This window comes from Salminus brasiliensis, chromosome 2 (genome assembly GCF_030463535.1).
Source record: "Salminus brasiliensis chromosome 2, fSalBra1.hap2, whole genome shotgun sequence".
Lineage (NCBI taxonomy): Eukaryota > Metazoa > Chordata > Actinopteri > Characiformes > Bryconidae > Salminus > Salminus brasiliensis.
Window position 1 is genome coordinate 19543975 of NC_132879.1, and position 22158 is coordinate 19566132.

The following is a 22158-nucleotide window of genomic DNA, read 5'->3' on the forward strand; positions in this document are numbered from 1 at the left end:
ACTTCTGATCAGTTCATCTAACTCTCGCGCTCAGCTCACACGAACAGCCTCGGTGTACAACAGCACCACAGACCTCCCACCGTCAGCCCCAGAGCCCTCTCACACCTCTCATACACACTGCCACAGCACCCGCTTCTGCACAACCCGCCGACGACAACACACATGTACACATGTACAGTGTAATCAGCACAGTCCGCGCGGAATTATAAAGGAGTGCATCCATTAAAATATGATTATTAAAAAAAAAGTATATATATATATATACATTAATATTGATCTACGAAATTACTTGACTTTTTGTAAGCTATACAGCCCGATCCACGCCATACACACTGTACTGAGTGCCATGTGAATGACTCGGACTTGCCCACAGATAGAAGGGGCCCTCTTTGAAGACCACCAGCGGTCGAGGCCCTGTCCACTGGTAAAGAGGTCAGCGACGGAGGTCAGAAATCCCACAAATACGCTCCTATTTCAGCCAGGCTCAATCAGTCAACACAGGAGCACAGCCTACGCATGGCATGCCCACCTCCACGCCTGTTAGACCACCCTACATAATCAGAGGTTTAAGTAGGTCGTCTAAGACTAGGCTGTAATGATGAAGCTAACTTACAGGATTAGATCAAACACACACACACACACACACACACACCGTTACTGTAGAAATCCGACCCTCGCTGATCAGACAAAAGACCCTATCCAGAAAAGGAGAAGCACAGGGGCTGAAATAGGAGGTGTGTGTGTTTTTTTTCAGAAGGACAGAATACCAGAATACCTCTTGAGTCCAGTGGCAGCATTATCAGGCAGCAGCAGCAGCATGTTTTGCTCCCCAAACGTGCAGCTCCCCGTGGTGCAGCTCCAGCCTCTCTCTCTCTCTCTCTCTCTCTCTCTCTCTCTCTTTCTGCTAATCCCGGATCAGTCTACACCAGCAGCTCGCCTTCATAATAATTATAAATATTATAATTGTTGGTGTTAAATGCTCCTCTAACGTCCTCCTACGCGTCTCTAGCAGGTGGTGAAGATGTTCAACCGAGCTCTCTGTCCACATCCCTCCTCTCTCTCTCCTCCTCCTCCTGCCTCTGCTCTTCTGTCTCTCTCTCCCTCCGCTTTCCTCCCTCTGCTCTTCTCGCCTGCAGTGACGTCAGCGCCCCAACTGACCAATCGCAGCGCAGAACGGTGGGTGGGGCTGGAGTCGACCAATCAGAGAGAGCGGCTCTCAAAAAAAAAAAAAAAAAAAAAGAACAACCCAAAGACCTTCTCAATTAGCCGTACCTGTGGCTGACAATTAGACCGAAAAGCCCTATTGAGAAATCCGGGGCTGCTGTAAAATGTTCTAATCTCATTTATTTAATAAAGGACACACATTTTAAACCCGAATTTCTCCTGTTTTAAAAAAATAATGTCATAAAAAAAAAAAAATCATACGTAGGAAAGGACTGACAGCCGTGCGGGCAGCTGCATTCAGACCAGGGATGTCGTCCACGACTTTACGAGCACGTGATAATTTAATAATCCACAAACTGAGCGAAAGCACACCATAATCGACACATTCTCAAGAACAAGCACTGCTCAGAGATTTCATTAAAATAAGAGGATTTACAGCCTTTCTCAGACCTAAGGAAGCTCCTCACAGTAGTCCACAGTATGATCAGAAAATACAACAATATTCCTTATATTTACAATAATAATGAGCCCAACAGTGAGAGCAGACAGGACCAGGAGACAGAAACACACTGCTTCAGTTTAGTGAAAAGGAAAGGTCGCCAGTGCTGTGCTGCCGGGCAGTAATTCAGGATTTTATTTTTATTTATTTTTTAGTTTTATTTTAATGTAATATTAGAATTATTAGTTGTATTAATTATTTAGTAATAACACCATGGCGTTTTTAGCATTGCTTTATTAAAAGCTAATTATTGCCGGTCTTATTTTAACTTTGCAGTTTGTCTCTGCTTGGTGAAAACACACAGTGAAGGGTCTCTTATGCACGTTTCTGTTCATACTCAGTTCATCATCGCTACTCATTAAAACATATAGGTCTTTCACGTATTTTACTACTATATTTATATAATAAAAACCAAGATATGTATAGCATCTGCTTCTTCTTCTTCTTCTACTTATTTTATCGTTTATTATTGTTTTTATTATTGTTGTTGTTGTGGTTATTATCATTATTATTATTATTATTATTATTATCATTATTATTTTTATTATTATTAGTAGTAGTAGTGTTGTTGTTGGTGATGGTGTCGCTGCTGCTTTTGTTACTACTGTTGTTGTTATTATTACTATTATTATTACTCTTTCTCCTCATCTTATTATTATTATTATTATTATTCATTATTATCATTATTATTGCTAAAATGTTTCCTAAAGGGTCACTTAGTTGCTTTTGAGGAATTGGGCCACTATTAGCAGTACTGTCCTGCTGTTGTCAGAGATAATCAGATCTTCTGCTGTTGTGGTAAAATATTTATTGTAACATTTGGGTGCACTTAATTTCACATTTCTGCTTTTTCGCGCGCGCGCATGTGTGTGTGTGTGTGTGTGTGTGTGTGTGTGTGCTTCTTTCCCCCACTGCCTGCTTTCTGAAGGGATCCAGTCTGATCTAGAAATATAGAATAAATAACTGCTGGCTCGTGTGGAGCTTCAGTAGAGCAGATCTTCAGGAGTGGTCCTGAGTTCCCTTCCAGACGAGCTGCTCCTATACTGGCGTTAGTAAAGTCCCCCTCAGTCTGACTGAGGTTTAGCGGAGAGGAGCGGAGAGGAGCGGAGAGGAGCCTCGGGTCTGTTTGGATGCTCAGATTAAGCCCAGGCTGAGCTGAGCTGCTGGCTGCAGTGCACGAGCATTACACTCTCAAATCACAGCTAAAATAAGAGAGAGAAACGAGGTGTAATTAGCCTGCCTCTCTCTCTCTCTCTCTCTCTCTCTCTCTCTCTCACACACACACACACACACACTGTACAACACCGAAATGTCTTTATAAGGTAAAGAGGTCAATCTTTTATCTACAGATCTGATCACTTTAGCTTTAGCCTAGCATTAGTTTAGCTGCGCTATCAGCTTATGTTACGCTTCTTACGTTGTTACTGAGCTAATTCAGCTAAACCATGACTTTATTTCCAATAAATATGCATCGATATTAGAAAACTGTTTATTGTGAATGCTTCCTTAAGAACGATGTAATTTTGCGTTGCTTTGTTCTGTTTCTGTGTAAATTTGTACTATTTTTTTGTCCTTTTTTTCCAAATCGAGTAAAAACGCGCCTGACTAAAACATCTCAGAGTAAAAACGATGCTCTGTCTGGTGCACTGAGTAAGACACACCTGAACCTGACCCGGACTAATGAAGGACCACTGGAGCACGTGTTCTCCATGGATGTGTCTGTGGCGTTTTTGACCCCCTAATAAAGTTTTCATAATTATAATTCTGTCAACTCCTCTGAATTTCAGGCCAGTCATGTTAGCCTGCTCACTACCACAGTGTATGGGAGCAATCCTGAGAACGTCACTGATGAGGTTGTCTCATCACTTGTCTTGGACAGGTTTCCAAACAGGGAAGAAGCTGCTGTGGACTCATCATCATCATCATCATCATCATCATCATCATCATCTCCTCAGCACAGGTGTGAACTGGTGATTCCAGATATACCAGATAAAAGTTGGGGTCATAAAAGGTAAAAAAAAAAAAAAAAAACTGACATGGTTCTTAAAGTTCTTCCATGGTTCTTCTATAGTATCACTCAGAGAACCCTTTATTATAAGAGTGTAGTACTATTCAGACGAAGCTCAATGGATCAGCTTTAAGAATGAGTCTGATAAACATTTATGAGAATTATTTCTAATAATATAAATGAATATTAAGAAAAATGATTCACTTAATTGTAGAAAAAAGTAAAGTCAAATCACTGCATTTCAACAATTCCTACAATTTGTCCTCAGTCTTGTAAGCAGACACAAAAGCTTAGCGGTGTGGACACTATAGGAATGTGTGTGTGTGTGTGTGTGAATTCCAGCGGGCTGAATGTGAATGTGATTATAATGCAACGTTGATGCAGTGCTGTGTGGCGAAGTGACTGTGGGTTTTGACCTCTGCCCCCCACTGTCTGGATGGCTGTTGAGACAGGGGGACAGGGTGGATAGGGTGGCGGGGGTACTGTCTACCAGGGCCAGTCCAGACAGACTAGGAGCTGTCTGGATGGGGAAGGGTGAGGGGACAAGGGGGCCACAATGCTCCTCTTTTCACTCTGTCTGACTAGCTGTATGGCTGGGAGCGGAGTGGCCCCCACCTTAGGGCCCTGGCTGGGGCGTGGGGGCTAGACAGAACGAGTGTGATCAGAATAGACAAACACATGGGGAAAGACATGCATTCTCTACACCACATAGCATCACACACATGTTCCCTAGAGTCAAAGCAGCCCCACAGAGGAGAGAGCTGAAGAGTTTCACTCCAGTCCTGGATAGTTTGTCCATTCACAACTAGCTTTGGTTAGTATTCATTTTTATTGGCTATTAGAAGTGTTTTACAGCTTAATTTATGTCGACAGCCTTTCTCCCCTTAAACACTAAATATGTGCTAAATACTAAACCAGAGTAAAAATGATTCAAATTCTAAAAAGTTCATTTAATAATTTTTTTATTTATTAAGTTTTAAATAATAAGTCAACCAGTAACACACAAATGAAATTAAAAGGTTACATCCTGTTTTAATAGTATTTAATAAGATTCTTATGATCTACTATATTAAACATTCAGTTTTTGAATGAAAAAAGCCAAAGTAAATCCAATTCCCAATCAACTGCTTGCGTTTTTATTAAGTGAACTTGCACCAAATTAATAAAAAGAGACTTTATGAATTTTCATTTAAGGGAACTCTTTTTTTAGAAAAGAAAAAATAAAGAAAACAGCACATTTTCTTCTGACTGAAATATTGAATATAGAATTATCCACTATTTGCTCTCAGTCCTATTTAAAATATGGGGGCAGATCAAAAACGCTATACAGCTTAGTTTGGGCACCACTGGTTAAATGTTGTGTGTTCTAGTTTTAAACCTCAAAGAACTCACTTCTGCAAATCCTAGAGCAGAATTACTGTTTCTTAGGCTAACTGAACATTTTACCAAAACAACATAAAATGTGTTTTTATCATTCTTTCTGTTAAATTCAGAAATAATAATGTTTTTATATGTCTATGTTTCTTTTGTTATATTCACTCATTTGACCAGGAGTGCCTGGGGTGCCTTTGCATATCTATGCATATATTTTTTAATTGTCAGCAGTATATTCTGTAAAACATGAGCCAAAATATCCAGTACACTGTGGGTGTATAAAAATAAATGCTTAAAATACATTTACACTTTGTTCTGTTTTTAAATGAATTTGAATTAAACTCCCTTGTCATAAAAGGTTTGTGTGTCATAAAAGTGTTTTCATTTTGTTCCATAAAAGTTTGTGATGAATACATTTTATTTTGCTGTAATATTTGGTGGTAATATTGTGCTAAATATTTGAGCTTGTTTGTTGTTGTTCTCTGCTCAGTGTAAACCTGCAAACTGGTTTACAACGCTTATTAATATGCACTGTAAACAGGACAGAGATGATTTTGAAGTTTGTTGGTTTGTTTTTAAAATTTGGAATATGAAATATAGCTTTAATTTTGCTCATTGTTTTTTTCTGTTATCTGTTTCAGTTAAATGAGACAAATGAAAAAAACAAGGTTGTCCATTTGCCTGCTTTTAAAATGTCTGCCGTTTTTCATTTCACACTCTAAAAATTAAACATGCTACAAAAAGAAGCACCTTTAACCACTTTTGGCTCCATAAAGAACAATGTTTGTAATAGAGATGTGTCCTTTAAACTGATGAAGAACATTTGCATTAAGAGAAAGTTTTTTGGGTCCTTTAAAGGTTCTTCACACTCACACATCTCTATGATAAACATTGGTTCTTTATGGAACCAAAAATGGTTCTTCTGTTGCATCTGTGGAACCATTTGTAGCACCTTTGTGTGCAGTGTGTAGTGCAGGTGGGGCAGCGTTCAAGACACTCTCCTCAGATTCAGTTTAATTCCCACATGAAATACATTTTTAATATTTAAATTTAAGCTTAAATTTTAATTAAAGATGAACTGGTGAAGCATTTTTCAGTGTAGGAAGCAGCGCAGAATGTGAGAAGCTGCCACACAAAATGAACACACTTACTGCCTCCACTGACAAGCAGTGGATTTTTAGGGAGCAGACACTACAGCAAAAAGCTGATGTTTAAAATGTGCTACAATCTAACCTGGAAGAACTTTCTCTGCACAGTTACTGCTTAGGTACTTCAGCAATGAACGATGATTCTAAAGACTGTGGACTAATCAGAATCTCTAATGAACGTTTAAAATATTTGAAAAATGGAAACTTATTAATTAGTTTTATAAATATGAGGAAACACAGCACAGCCCGACTACACTGCAAAAATATGCTATTCTTTAAACAGACAAACCTAAATAATGCCCTGTTCTGATTTGCTGAGGTAAACTACACTTTTCAGATTTCCTCATTGATCTAAAAATGAAAGATCTCTTGGTTAATATTGGTTAATTTTCTCTCCGTTCTGGTTCCACTTATCAGGGGGAGGACTGCATTACTACCACAAATCAGAAGCCACTTGAACTCCGGACCAAAATCCTCTCGTCTCTCTTACAGCCTCCTTCCAAATCCCCCATGTGCCGATGGCATGGTCCGAAGTAGCAACATATAATCGAACCTTTCCCCATCTCCTTTCAGACCCCAAAGTTGAACTGTGTTGTTTTTTTTTTAGAACGTGTCATCACAATACAGCTTCACAGAAATCGAGGTCCAAGCCCTGTGCAAGCAAACCAAGAGTGATAGTGGCTCCTCAGAGAGAGATCAAGAAACCTTGAGAGGAATCAAGACTCAGAGGAGGAACCAGTTCTCCTGTGGTCGACACTGGATATCTCAACTGAAAAGACAACAACAGCAAAATGAATAAAGAATAAAGAATTGAATAATGAATAATCAATTCTCAATAAAGTAAAAAAAAAAAAAAACAATACCAATAAATATAAGTATTCTGATTAGGCATTGAAACCCAGTGACCTATGTTAGAAGCCTATCAGAGGTTATTTAAGAAGAGTAGGAGCGAGAACGAGAGTTAAATCCAGGATTGACGTGAGGCCATTTCAGGACGACAGCAGGTGATCAGTGTTCAGGATTGAACAGTTCTAGTCGAGAGTCCGTGGAGGAGCAGAATCTTTGGAAGGCTGAATAGAGAGTGAGCAGTAAATGCAGGTGGCTCCATAGTGGCTGAAGTTTACTCTTATTGTAAATCCACCGCAATGCCAAGGCCTCTTCGTGATCTATAGCAGGTGCAGTTGCGTCTGCCTTTAATATAAGCCTGTTAAAACGAGTGCCCTTAATCAGCCCGCCCTTTCAGCTCACCCTATACTTGTTCTTTTTTTTTGGTCTTTGCATGTGCTTTTTTGGCCTGTACAGCCATTTATGCATGTGCTTTTATTTTTGACTTTATTTATTCATTTTAAATGGTCCCTGGCCTGGTTACATGGTTCTTCAAATCCAAGGAAAACTTCTCCTCTTGCTGATGGTTCCTTCCTTCCTTCCAAAGCCCTTTTTTTCAAATGCTTCTGTACACTCCAAAAAACTGTGACACAAAGGGTTTTTTTGAGTGATGCCACAGACGACCCTTTTGGTTAGAAAAACATGAACCATTCTAATAAAATAGATGTGTGTGTGTGTGTGTGTGTGTGTGTGTGTGTGTGTGAGGAACCCTTTAGAGCTTAAAAAACATGCAAAGGATCTTGACCAGTTTAAATGTTCATATATAAAATGGTTATTTTATGGTATTATTTAAATAACCTATTGTAGCAGCTAATTTGTAAGAGTGTGTAGAATCATTTTAAAAGGTTTTATGAAGTTTTCCTGGGATTTGAACTAAGTCAGGAATCATTTAAGCATTCAAATGGTCCCACATAGAGGCATAGCCCTTTAAGAAAGAACCTGTGATGATCTGATTGTGGTAAAGGTGTACATTTAAACCAAATTATGACAAAAAACTCTACAGCAGATTAAACACCTCCTTGTCCGACTGATATGCGTATAATCATAACTGAGGCTTCAATTATTAATTACATTCACATCTCAGTTACTTCTGGTTTGCAAAAATCAATACATCCTCAAAATTCCCTGAAACAGGTGTTCTTTTAAAGAGCTAACCCCAGACGAAAAGCAAGGAAAAGAAGGAGCAGGACAGACTGCTTGACTGTGTGCGTGTGTGTGTGTGTGTGAGAGAGAGAGTGAGTGCGTGCGAAGCTCCAGAGTGCAGTGTGCAGCCACACACACGTCAGTCCCACCTTAGCTCAGTGCTCTGTTTGCTCTCCTCCTGCTCAATTGACGTCCCTCAGAGGGAGTTATTGTCCTGAGCTACAGGACACATGCACTGAAAGGTATCCAGCTAAGGCCTAGGCGGGGCTGAGAGAAGGTGGTGGTGGTGTGTATATGTGTGTGTGTGTGTGTGTGTGAGTGGGGGGATATGACTCTTTGTCAGTAGATGATTCCTGCACTGAGCTGAAGTCACGGCTCCTCCTCTGCACAAGCGCTCGGTGTGGGGAGCAGAGCAGGAGGCGGAATGGATCAGAGCTAATCCTCCGCTCTAACAGCACACTTAACCAGCTCACACAGTACAGCTGCAGGTGGGCCGGGGTGAGACATGCAGCCTGCAGGGCACCGGCACGGAGGAGCTCTGTCGAAGAATTAGAGAAGGCAGTGCCCGTTTGAGAGCAGTCATAGGCCACAATTAGCTCGAGTCATGGACAGATCATTAAAACCTCTGACTCTAGGTTTATAAATCAGTTATTCGTAGGGGTCGGAGAGCACTGAGGATGAGATGTTATGTTGTAGTGTCAGTGTCACGGGTGCCTTGTCAGAAATGTCCAATGTGAACCATCAAATTGCAAATGGAATTGCACAAAAAAGAAAACACTGTTATATGGTTTGTGTGTGTGCGTGTGTGTGTGTGTGTGTGGAAGCCTTCCTCAAGGCTCTCATCAAAGATATCCAGTGTGAACACCCCATGACCTATTGGTCTATCAGTGCTCCAGCCACAAATGTGTTTCCTCATAGCAACTGTTGCCAGGTTGGGCATGTTTTACAGTATGTGGGCAAAAATGACATTCAACCAAATGAGATTGCTGCTCATACGTACACATTTGTAGAGAACAGCCTCATTACATACCCCATCTTAGAAAGCCCTAAGTGCAGGATCAGCCATGCTAAGATGAAGTGCCTTGCTGAAGGGGCAAACACTGGCTGTCTAGCTGCCCAGGCTTAGAACCATTCGCAGTCAAGGCGTGCCCAGCAAGCTCCTCTTTTTTCTGTAACACAGAAGTCGTGTTAAGCGTTACAAGACCTCCCATTCATATTTTAACCAGTGGCTGGTCTCCTCTGTTATAACGTCTCTGATAGAACCCACAACCTTGTGACCAAAAACCCAACACACTAAATATTGACCTCGCAACCTTTTTTCAAACAAAAGAACATATTTGAAGAAACGATTAGGACACTCCTACATTTACCACAGCTTAAAATGGCTAGAATCAAGTGCACCCAATCAGCTGCAGATGATTAGAACACTGTTAGAGGGGATTTTGGAGGAGCATGTGTTATTTAACCCTCAGACCTTTAGTTTGGTTTGCTCTTGATTGTTGAAGAAAGATGCCTCACCATGGCGAGATCTAAAGAAGGTTGGTTTGTGATGGTTCCTACAGAAGGTTGAAGATTTACATAAGTCTTGGGAAGGGATTTAAAAAGATCCCAAGAGATCACAATATATATAATATTGTTTTCAACAATCCTCAAATCAAATATCGGGACCTAGCCACGGCAGGTGTCAGAGTACGGCGTCTACCCTTGCTGCCAAGAAAGGAAAAACACCTTAAGTTTGCCAGAGAAACCTATAAACAAAAATCAGGAATGATTTTTTGGCAGATGGGTCTTGAGTCTTGCCCTGATGTTTGCTTCAGAATTATCTATTGGTCTATTCATGCTCCATCCACAAATGTGTTCCCTTACAGCAACCAACTGTTTCCAGGCTGGGCACGTTATACAGTATGTGGGCAAAACTGTTGTTCAACCAAATGAGACCACAGATCAGAATTCCACTGTTGTACAGTGCAACCTCTTTGCATACCCCAGCTTAGAAAGCCCTGGCAAAAGCACAGACCATGCTAAGATTAAGTGCTTTTCTCAAGTGCTTTTCTAACACTGGCTGCTAAGCAGACGTGGATGTCAAACCCACAACCCTGTGACCAATAAGGTCACATTAAACAATGACCTCGCAAAAGACATATTTGTAGAACTTAAATGGGTCAGTTATGAAGTCATTTGTGCTCTTGGTTTATGCTGATATGAGAGTATAACCAGCATGTTGAAGACTGAAGCTGATCTATTGATCTATTGGCTGATCTATTGGTATACCCATGCTCTAGCCACAAATGTGTTCCCTTACAGCAACCAACTGTTTCCAGGCTGGGCATGTTATACAGTATGTGGGCAAAACTGTTGTTCAACAGAATTCCACAATTGTACAGTGCAACCTCTTTGCATACCCCAGCTTAGAAAGCCCTGGCAAAAGCACAGGATCAGCCATGCTAAGATTAAGTGCTTTGCTTAAGGGACAAACACTGGCTGCTTAGCAGACAAGGATATCGAACCCACAACTTTGTGACCAATAATGTATTTGTCCTGAACCTAAATAGGTCAGTTATGGAGTCATTGGTGCTCTTGGCTTTTGCTGATATGAGAGTGTAACCAGCATTTAGAAGACCAAAGCAAACCAGCCAAAAAACACCAGCAAACCGTAAAAACAACAACCTCTTTCATGGTGAGCCAAGGCCGGGTTTGACTGTTGTGCACCTCTCCATTCACTCTGGTTTATTTGACCTGTCAGTTCTTTTTCTCGACATTCAACAGACAGCCACCAACATTAGGATGTTTGTGTTTGTTTTAGGACATTTAGATGGTGTGCTCTGACCTTAAAGAGATAATTGGAGACTCTTAAGCTTATCAGTAATGTTTGGGCCGCTCCTCACCTCTAAAACAGTTAAAAAGGTCATGCATTATCCTGCATTAAAATGTGCTGCATTTATTAATACAGACTCATGAGACAAAGGCCTCAAAATGAAGTCTACTTCAAAGCTGGTTCTTGATGCAGAGCAGGTGGATGGGCCACAAATAAAGACAGACCCTCATAATTACTCATAATAATGAGACTCTTTGCAGACAGAATTAGAGTCGAGAGACCATGGGGGACCAGTGGCGACAGGGAGCTCTAGATGAGCTCTGCCCAGTTCATAAAAGTGTTTATGGACTTCTGTCAGCTGTTCACTGGCCAGTTAACAGGGGTAACTGTACTCAAGGCTTTAACAGGCTTTCTTATCCTGGGGTTTTATGTGTGAAAAACATGTCAAGAAGTTCTCTAATTAAAACGCCTACATGTAAAACAGCATACCTACATACTCTATGTATGTAAGTGATGAGGAAGCTACAAATATTATTTTTAATATCTGATTCTGCAGAATGAGCTTTTTTAACATCACTAATTAAACTGCGTTTCTCGTTCTGTCTCTAACAAGAGAGAATGATGGTGTGAGTTAGTGTGTATTGTATCTAGTGCTTAGCATGCACAGTGGACCCCCCACACCCCCGCCTTCCCCCCAATTCCAAATGTTGTTTCTCACACACTAACAGCTCCACCCAAGTGCGCTTTCCCCACTTTCCCACCCTTCAGCTCAGCATGGCTGTCAATCAAGCCGGAGCACTGATCCAGACAGGCAATCAGTCATCAGCCATGAAAAGAGCCCTCTCTCTTCCCTCCTTACCCTCTTTTAACGCTCTTTGCGTCCTTTATCCCTCCTGTCCCCTCTCCTTCTGAATGGGCGTGACGGTCTTAATCTCCCACACTCCTCCTCTCAGTTCCCGCCGCTGTCTCGTTCGCTCTCCGCCATTGGCTGCCTTAATCACCAGCAGGGCAGACAGTGCTGGCTTTTTTTTCGGGAAGGGAGGGGGCGACGACACAGAACATCAAGCCCCCCTCATACCCCCCCTCCACCCGCAGGCCCCAGCTCAGTGTCCTCAGGGTCAGGCCCCCCCTCAGCCTGGGGCCCTTTCAGCTCCTGCAAAAGGATCATGTCATGAAAGGGGCTTGATTTAGTTTTAACAGGGTGCTGTGTCCGGCCTTTAAGTGGCAAATGAATAAACATAAGACGAGAGAGGCCTGTGGGGTGGGGAGTGGAGGGGAAGGCCCTGAATACGAAGGAGGTGGGGAGCAGGCTATTGGAGCGTAAGAAAAATGGGGTGCGCTCCCTCTCTCCCTCTTCTTCTCCACAGTAGCCCAGAAGCAGTTAATTAGAGCGCTTTCTCTACTCACATGGCTGCTGAGATCAGAGTGGTTTACACCCAGGCCCCCTATAGAGACAGATTACGGCCCGCTTTCCTCACGACTCACAGGGAGGAAAGAAAATAGTTTTGATGACTGGGTTGTAAGCAGAACTGTAAGGTTGCAGCAACATGAGAACTACATAGACACTTTTTAATACACGAAGCCTTTATTTCATATTCTGCCTTCCTATCCTATCCTATTCCGTTCTCTGAGGCCTCATTCACTCAATATCGTCCTAGGGATTTTTCTGAATTTGTTTTTGAGAAAAGTCCTAACAAAAAGTCGGCATCAGATTCATGATGTGTTTTAAACCTCAGAATTGTTCCCTGCTCTGCTCTTATAATGGTGTATCTCCTCGTAAATTGAACAAATCCCTGGTTCTGGTGACTGCCAGAATTTGCATAAACCTGCATAAGTGGGTTTTAAGAAGATTTATTAAGATTTTTTCTGAAGACTGTCTAAAAGCATCAGTTTATACACAAACACATGAGTTCCCTCAGTCTCATCACCTGTTGCACGATGTAATTTAGCCCTTGACCCTTAATGACCTTTGGTCAGTCTCATTATTGCACACAACAAGTGAGACATGTGGCGTGGTCATCTCCAACATCATTCCGTTGACCTACACACACAAAGGTCATGAACTTTCATCCCACTTAAGGTCTGAGTGGCCTCTGACATGGACGAAAACACGCCACCTACCCGTCTACAGTTACCGCGGTGAACAATGAAACTGCAGCAGGCCAGAAAACTGCAGCACTGCAGCAATTTACCCTGATATTGTAGATTTTACACATTCAGTCTCAGGTGAGATATTTCAATTCAGTGCTACAGAGATGTGGCAGACTGTTTCTCATGTCACACAAACTGAACCACTATAGAAATAATATAGTCAGTAAAACTAATGTAAAAAACACTTAATTCACAACAGAATATTGAGTCAAGAACATTAATTTTTATTTACAAAAACATGCGTATGAGATGAGCAAAGGCAGAACTGAGGTGTTTATGCTACACTCAAATAATTCAGGTATAAGTTCTTACATAGGAAGAAAGGTTCTGTGCCAATGTAAGGATTATACACTCCTAAAAATAAATGTGTTTCAGAGGATTCTTTGAGCAGTGCCATAGAAGAACCATTTTTGGTGCCAAAAATAATCATTTTTGTAAGTATGAAAAACCTTTAAATGGGTAAAGAAGTTTACATTTCCTGCTTTAAACCTTCACACACACACACACATATATCTCTCTTGTGCAAAAAGGTTGATGGAAAAAGTGGTTCTTTTATGGCATCACTTAAAGAACCCTTTATTTATAAGAGTGTAGAAATTGATTATGGATCTAAAAAAGATATTTAAAAATGACACTTTAATACCAGAAGGGTAATTTTATGAATTAACAAAACAGATTATGGGTATAATTTAAGTGTATAAATGGTAAAAATCTAATTTACAGTTACAGTCGTATTTGTACTGTTTTACTGAACCCCATTATAACATTTTCAACTTTGTAACTTTGTTACTCTTTTTATTCTATTCATTAATTCATGCATTCACATCATTTAACTTTTATAATGTGTTATATATGTTTATTATATTTTTTTGATTAGTTAGCATGTGTCTAGTAGTGAAGTAGTAAAGTAATCAGCAAGCACACATAGCAAAACTAAACACAGGGAATAAATACATAAAAAAGATTTGCATCTTTGGAAAGCTTGTTGGGCTAAAAAGGACTGTGAACAGTGAACCCACCTTGTGGTCGTTTATATGAAATTTCATTTAAAAACTCAGATACTGTAAAACTTCACTGTCTGCCAGGTGTTACTGGAAAAACTGTTTGCTTCGCAAACCATATTTTGAGAAGAGTTCATAAATATTGGAAAAAGCATATGTGTAGATCTAATCTACGGACTCCTCTAAACACCTACAGAATGCTTTAAGCGTATTGTCTCTGATAGTCATAAAAATACAGTGATAACGTAAGGGAACCCAAATTCTTCAAGACTGCAGACGCTGGTGAGGGAGTTCTTTGTGAGAGGAAAACAGTAGAAATGATCTTCCTGTACTGCTGCTGGTGAAGGAGAAATCATGGCCTCAGAGTTGCAGAGTTGAGGCTGGAAACACACTGCATCTTCAGAGTTAGTGCTGCTCCACAGTGAAGCGTGTTTCGGTTCTGTGAATGGGACAGAAAATGTGGATGATAGGGATAGTGGTAACTGTACGCCATCTTGTGGCTCAGAGCGGTAGTAATGTACCAGGATGAAGACATTCTCAAACAGTTCATCCACTGAAGGGGTCATACCCTATTACTGTGAGTTTATGTATCAAGTAAAGTAATAAGCCTTTCACACTATTTACCCCCATAGAATTAAACTGGCTATTTATATTATTGTGCCTTTAAGACAAGTGTGATATACAAGTGCTACAAACGTGTGGGAAAATGCATCCACTTTGCTTCCCTTTCAAATGTAAACCATATTTTACTACAAATGATCAGCATACAAAATTCTCTAGCATCAGAATTTGCCTCCATTGTATTTTAGATTTGCTCGACGGAAGCAACAATTTCCTCTAAATATTTCTCCTTAATTGTATTTATCATACCTTAAATACATTTTTTTTCATTCTAACCTTCTGTTTTTGTTTCTTTCTGAGTTTAAGCAAAAATAAAAAATCCCTGATTCTCAATGTGGATTTCTAATTTCCTCTGTTTGGATTAGTTTTCACATAATAATGTTATATACTTAACTTTAATAATCATCAAACATGTCTGAACATTTTGTTTTCTTTTAATACAATGTAATTGTACATAATTATTAAATATATATAATGAATACATGTGTAACTTACACCTCTACATGATTATTGGCGACTGTGTGATTGGTGTACTGCAACACAGGGTCTGCAGTCTCTTCTTCATCAGGCACCTAAACATAAAATAAAGTATACTTGCTTGTTTAAACACACTTTCAGACTAGCAGACACATGTATATATGCACATATTGAGAAACATGTAAAAACATGCAGTACTATTATCGAAGCATTGGTGGTTCAGTGGTACAATTCTCATCTGCCACATGAGACACCCGGGTCCAATTCCCGGCTAGAGGTTGCCAATTCTCCTAAATTTCCTTCGGGATCAATAAAGTATCTATCTGTCTGTCTAGTGTGCAGAGATTTTTGGACACTAAGCAATATGACAGTGTTTGCTCATAAATGTAAACAAAAAGATCTTAAGAGCAAGTCTGAAGAACAAAGCTTGGTTCCAGATTTCTCCTGGGCACCCCCTGCCAGCGCAGCCTGGATTTGTTCAATTGCATGATGAGTATAAATAATACTAGACTCTCATGAGGAGAGCTTTGGAGATGTTCTGAAAAAAACATTTTGTATGAATATTATTTGCATTTATTCTATTAGAGTGTGATTAAAGTGTTTTACTGAGCAAATAAATACTAACTGCCCAGATACGGAGCCCAGATAATGCCTACATCTTTAGCACTGTACTGAAAATAACCTAAGGTGCGACTTTCAGTCGCCTTGTCCCTCAGTTCCCTCATGCGTGTGTTTCAGCGAGCCGCAGAGTGTAAAAGCTGTGGCATTACGAAAGCAGTTTCTGCTAACGATGACACACATGCGCGCACACACACCTAAAGACATGTAGTGAGGGTCATGTGGGCATGTGCAAAGCTACAACACTGGGATAGTTTAACCTTGGCTCAGGGAAGAAGGGTGAAAACTGAATCTTGTTTAGGCAACAATTCATGGAAATAAAGTCAGATCAGAAATTTTTCAGAATGTTTTTTATTCTGTATCATTTTTGCGGTTTGAAGTAAGTGTGATCTTACCTCCCAGTAGACTACGTCATCAAAGCAGTTATCATCTGTTGGATCTCCCCAGAGAGGCATCCTCAAGATCAGACCTGTGGAAAAAGAAATGCTGTTTCATCATGTGCATCACACTAGAAGCTCCAGCTAGATGCTTAGATCAGACCTTCACAAAAATGTCAGAGACTAATAATGCATTATAATATAGTTCTTAACCTCAGTGAAAACGATTTTATTCCAAGACATTTTAGAGCAATTCTAATGGTCCATTCCTCATGAAATTGAGATGCAGTGTAAATAACAACTGACAGATTCACAGCGTTTTTGTGTGATTTTTACTTTCCTGGTACCAGTACCGAAATACTGAAAATATTGAATATTGGCTGGTATTACAGGTTTAAATGAACTTATTTTTAGCTGACAAACCTTATTTAAGACTAACCCCTTAAGTAGTCAATGCCCTGCCAGGGGGGCAAAAGTTTTATTACACACTTCTATTGCCAAAGAAGCGCCACCAGTTTGCACAGAAGTCCCCGTAGTTACTGAGTAATACACCTTTGGGGTAAATGTGTATGACAAGCCTTGGAGTGTAAAGTATTCACTATGATATCGGAATCATATTGGTATTGGCAGAAATTAGCATGGGACAGCAATTGGCATTATCAGCATAAAACAGATCTGACCAATTTGTCTAACCTTTATTTGATGATGTATTAACTGAAGTGTAAGAAGAGCAGAAGACATTTATTAGACATTTATTAAGACAGGGCATTTCATTCCCTCTACTGCATTCATCTACAGAAATAAACATCATATCTCCCTGTAGCGCTTATCCAGTTGGATCCAGTCCCAATTTCTACATTTTACATATGTTTATGTATTTATATCAGCATCAGCAGATATAAGCATTAAAATGCATACATATCAGGTATCAGCAAGTCTATATGTCTATACCAGGGGTGGGCAGTTTGCACAACGTTCACACTCACACATCATGGTTCTTTATATCAGTGGTTCCCAACCCTGGTCCTGGAGGACAGCTGCCCTGTATATTATAATGGTTCCCTGCACCAGCACACTACCTTCAACTCAGCGAGGGTTTAATAATTGGCTGATTAGTTGGATTAGGTTTGTTAAGAGCATGTGCAGGTATTGCTAAAAAAACTGTGAAGCTCCTTTATTTTGAAGTGTCAGGATATCAGGATATTCAAGGCTTTTAATCGCCAGCAAACAGCGCCACACAGTGACTAGTTATGAAGTGACACTCGTTTGCACCTCCTGGGCCCTGCCACATGTTACACTTTGACTTACCCACAAGTATTCCACCTCCTATTCCAAAGCAGATAGACACACACATTCCAGCTGCCTGGAAGCCACCCTGGGAAGCAGGTGTCCTGTGCTGGAACTCACCAGTAAAGTCGAAAGTGCCTATCAACCTGTAAGAAGAGGCGCAACAGGAGAGCTCCAAAACAGAACCACATCATTGCGCAACACAAAATATCAGAGCAGCCTACCAGCTGATATTAGTCTGAAAGTGAGGCCCTGCAGACAGCTGCATGCACAGTGCTAGAATGTAGTTTTAACTGTTTTAATGGTTTTTGTCCAATGGATCTCCACAGCAAACATGAAAATCACAGACCATTTAGACCAAAACATGAGACTTCTTCTTCTTTGTATTTTAAAAGATTGGGTGGGAACTTACCCTTCTTTGCCATAAACAAATTCAGTAGCACCAGCGGCTGAGATGGCTCCTACGATTCCTCCAATCACACCTGGCATGCCATGCAGGTTATGAATACCACATGTGTCCTGGATCTTAAGCTTCTTTTCCATGAAGGGCTGCGAGACACGAAAAATCAAATTCAATCTACATTCCTATCCTCATGGCCACTATACAAAACGATGCCTAGAATGCCTAGAGCAGATTAAATGTGTATGGATGTGTATCAATATATCCAATATAATTATTTTTATATTAATTTATAATATAAATTTAACTGTGGACCCACATTTTCATTTCTTAATTCTTCACCTCACGCCAGCTTCACATTAAACAATACATCTGCAAATCTTCATCGATTGCTAAGTGAATAGGTGTTCAAGCCTAAGGTTGTGATTAAGATGTCAACAAAAGCTCTTACTGAGAGATATATGTAGCCCAGTGTGGAGATGATCCCACAGCAGAATCCCACTATCAGAGACCCATATGGCATCAGCATGAACTCAGCGGCTGTTCCTACGGCAACACCACCTGCCAGCGTGGAATTCTGGATATGTACCTGGAACGAATCATCCTTGACATTATTACCTGAGCATGTAGTGAAGTTGTGGTTGGACATTTGATGACCCCAAACAATCATCAAACATCCTGACCTCAACCCCTATTCAAAATATATGGACTATGCTTAAAGGGTTCGGTTTTCGTGCCAGGAATCCAACAGAATTAACTGAATTCTGTCAAGACAAGTGGTCAAATATCCAACCAGAATTCTGTCAGAAGCTTGTTGTTGGCTACCAAAAGTGTCTGGCCAAGGTGCAGCTTACTAAGGGGTGTTTAACCAAATATCAGATGTGCTGTGTGCATATTTTATACCCTGTGTACCTGTGTACCAAATTCTTGCTCATTTTTTTATTGAAGATGTTGTACAATCATTGTGCCCCAGTAAAAGAAGGCACACAGCTCAAAAAAATCATTGAAAGCCAAGTATTGCCATGACATTTATGACCTATGAGCGTATTTAAACTTGTATCTGTCTGTAAACTGGTGCCACATCTTTTCAAACTGTCAGATTTCAATGTCAGACAGGTCAGACAGCACACTACCATGTCAAGTTTTCCATGCTTCTCAAACAGGCTGGAGATGGCAAAGGTGGTGAGGACTGTGGCGGCCAATGACAGGTAGGTGTTAATGGCTGCTCTGTGCTGACCATCTCCATGAAGACAAATGGCAGAATTAAAACTTGGCCAGAACATCCACAGAAACAGAGTTCCTATGAAAAGAGTTCAAAAAGTAAGATTAACATTAACCTTGTACATCATTTGTGATGTGATCTGCTCGAAAAACAAGAAGGTCGATTGCTATGAAGAAAACTCACCAATCATGGCAAACACGTCAGAATGGTAGACCGACCCATTCAGCTTACTGCTGTCCTTTAGGTTTGGCCGATAAAGAACCCATGAGATGGCCAGACCAAAGTAAGCCCCGAAGGTATGAATCACCATAGATCCTCCAGCATCTTTAGCCTGCCAAATAAAGTGACCTCGTTCTTTAAGTACATTCAGCAACCATTTACTAGACGCTTTACAAATACACTATTAGAATCAAGACTGATTATGGATAAATGAGTGTTATTCTATTTGTGGACCATAATTAAAAATTATTTTCATTAATATTATTATTATTTGTAATAGTTTGTAATAGCAGCACTAATCATAATAATTGTGGTAATAACAGTATTAACAGCAGTAGCGGAAGTAGTTGTAGCAGTAGTAGTAGTAGCTGTAGTATTAGTATTAATAGTATTAATGGTAGTGCTATTAGTATTAGTAGTAGTAGCAATAGTATTAGTATTAATAGTATTAATGGTAGTGCTATTAGTATTAGTAGTAGTAGCAGTAGTATTAGTATTACTAGTATTAATAGTATAGTAGTATTATTAGTATTATTAGTAGTAGCAGTAGTATTAGAAGTAGTAGTAGTAGTAGTAATAGTAGTGGCTGTGGTTGTGGTAGTAGTACCAGTAGCTGTAATGTTAGTAGTAGTACTAGCAATAGGAGTAGTAGTAGCTGTAGTAGTGGTAGAAATATTATTAGTAGTAGTACTACTACCACTGGAAATAGAAGTAGTGGCTGTAATATTAGTATTAGTATTTGTACTAGAAGCAGGATTCGTAGTTGCTATAGTAGTGATGGTAGTAGTAGTAGCTGTAGTAGTGGTGGTGGTTGTAGTAGAATCAGTAATAGTAGCAATAGCAACAATAGAAGTGATAGTAGTATTTATATGCATCCACTAAAATGCACTGATGAAACTCACAGTAATGATGATACAGTAATGTAAAGCAGACTCACATGAATGAGGTTGAGTATAATATATTCCTCTACAGCAAACAAGGTAACACCAAACAGGGTCATCACCATCAGCTGCACAGGGCTGACTTTCCCCAGCACTGCTCCATATGCAATCAGACACGATGCTACACAGAAGTCTGCATTGATGATGCTAGATATAGGGAAAAAGATACACATCATTCAACTACTTCATTACAACAATTTCAGAGATGATACGACTCTTCGTTTCGGACTAAACTCGAACCCTTAACCAAAATAAATTAAATCTTCTGCATAAGATAAGTAATAAGATAAATAGTGGTAATAACCTCTTTATTTCATAGACATGCCTTACTTTCAATATAACAACTGACAATCAACAGCCGTATTTGTCCTAGCTGTTTATCACATTAGTGGAGCAGCACAATGCTATAAATACAAGGAGCATCAAGTGCTTAGACAACCATCACCAGTTTGACAACTACCTACTTTTCTACGCCGATTTTGATCATCCCATCATTGGGGTCAATATGATGGAACCAGCCTTGCATTAGCAGAGCCCACTGAATTCCAAAGGATGCAACAAGGAAGTTGAAGCCAACGGCACCAAAGCTGTAGCGCTTCAGAAATGTCATGAGGAAACCAAAGCCCACAAAAATCATGACATGGACATCCTGGAAACCTAAGGGGCAAGACAAAAGACTAGTGTAAAAAGATTATATTTACATGACTTCAGATTAACAGAGAAAGCGAAAGAGGCAAGTCACAGTATTGAATTGCAATCTAAAATCTAGACTACAAAAGATACCGGACAATTTTCTGCAAAAACACAGAAGGAAATATCCTTCCTGACACTGGAGATTTCCTCACATGAAGAATTTGTACCACTATCAAGCAAAAACCTTGTGTCTCCAAAATGGCAACTTCACAGGACAAGGAGAAAACCTCCTTAACATTCAATAGCCAGCTTTTTTTTTTTTGTTATTTTGGAGCATTTATATTGGTCCATTATATAATTTTGAAATCTGGACACAGTATGAAGAAAATTAGATTTCCACTATGCTAAACAGTGACAAACCTGAAACGCAAAGCAGGACATTAACATTAATACAGAGATTACACATCAGCTATGTAGTTCAGAAGCAGTGCAGAGAGACCCGCCAAGACCTGATTTTCAGCACCCAGTAAATCTCCCAGTGTTAAATCACCGCTGTTAGTGTTAAATGAACACTGTGAGTGTATTGATTTAACACTGGTACCAACATTTGCTGTGTACCAATATTAGCAGGTAGCTCTCCTGATACGCTACCCACAGGCTTGCCAGTCCTAGTTCCAACACAAGGACATGTATATCTCAATCATGCCACCAAGACCAAGGCTGTGCTGACTCATCTCCATGCTTCTATATTACAGCTAAGGCAGGTGAATACAGCTACTGGTGCTGGTAGCGCCATCTGTGAATGCGCCAGACTGTCGTGTATTTGCACTATCAACAGCCGCCATCAACTTCTAGACGTGTCTTCCACAGGCGTCTTCTAGAGGTTATCCCCTCTGAGACAAGCCTCTGTTGTTCCAGTATTCACTGAGTTCAGCCAAGAGGGAAGAAAAAACAAAGTTTCTTTGCTTCAGCGAAGACAATCTCAAACTTCCTGCAGAGAAATATGAGAATGTGTTTCCAAATTTCCAACATAAAATCCATTTAGATCCAATTAGAAGAAGCCCTTGAAACAGACACAAAAAAGCCCGAAAGAATTCTTTTTGGATAACCTTTGAAGAGCTCAAACTGACCCTTGGCCTCTATCAGCCCACCTATGTGGGCTGTTTATATGTAGA

General features: G+C 40.1%; 1 protein-coding gene across 1 annotated transcript in view; it reads right to left on the reverse strand.

The window, feature by feature from the left end:
* Positions 1 to 14535: 14535 nt before the first annotated feature.
* rhcgb (Rh family, C glycoprotein b) overlaps positions 14536 to 22158 on the reverse strand; it is a 10004-nt gene continuing 2381 nt past the window's right edge. The window contains exons 2-11 of the mRNA XM_072673647.1: positions 20815 to 21007; positions 20347 to 20497; positions 19374 to 19521; positions 19102 to 19268; positions 18420 to 18557; positions 17981 to 18117; positions 17590 to 17714; positions 16300 to 16373; positions 15305 to 15381; positions 14536 to 14627 (exon numbers count right to left, since the gene is read on the reverse strand). Of these exons, the coding sequence (XP_072529748.1) occupies positions 14594 to 14627; positions 15305 to 15381; positions 16300 to 16373; positions 17590 to 17714; positions 17981 to 18117; positions 18420 to 18557; positions 19102 to 19268; positions 19374 to 19521; positions 20347 to 20497; positions 20815 to 21007 (1244 nt within the window). The 3' untranslated portion in view covers positions 14536 to 14593. The remainder of the gene's footprint in view (positions 14628 to 15304; positions 15382 to 16299; positions 16374 to 17589; positions 17715 to 17980; positions 18118 to 18419; positions 18558 to 19101; positions 19269 to 19373; positions 19522 to 20346; positions 20498 to 20814; positions 21008 to 22158) is intronic.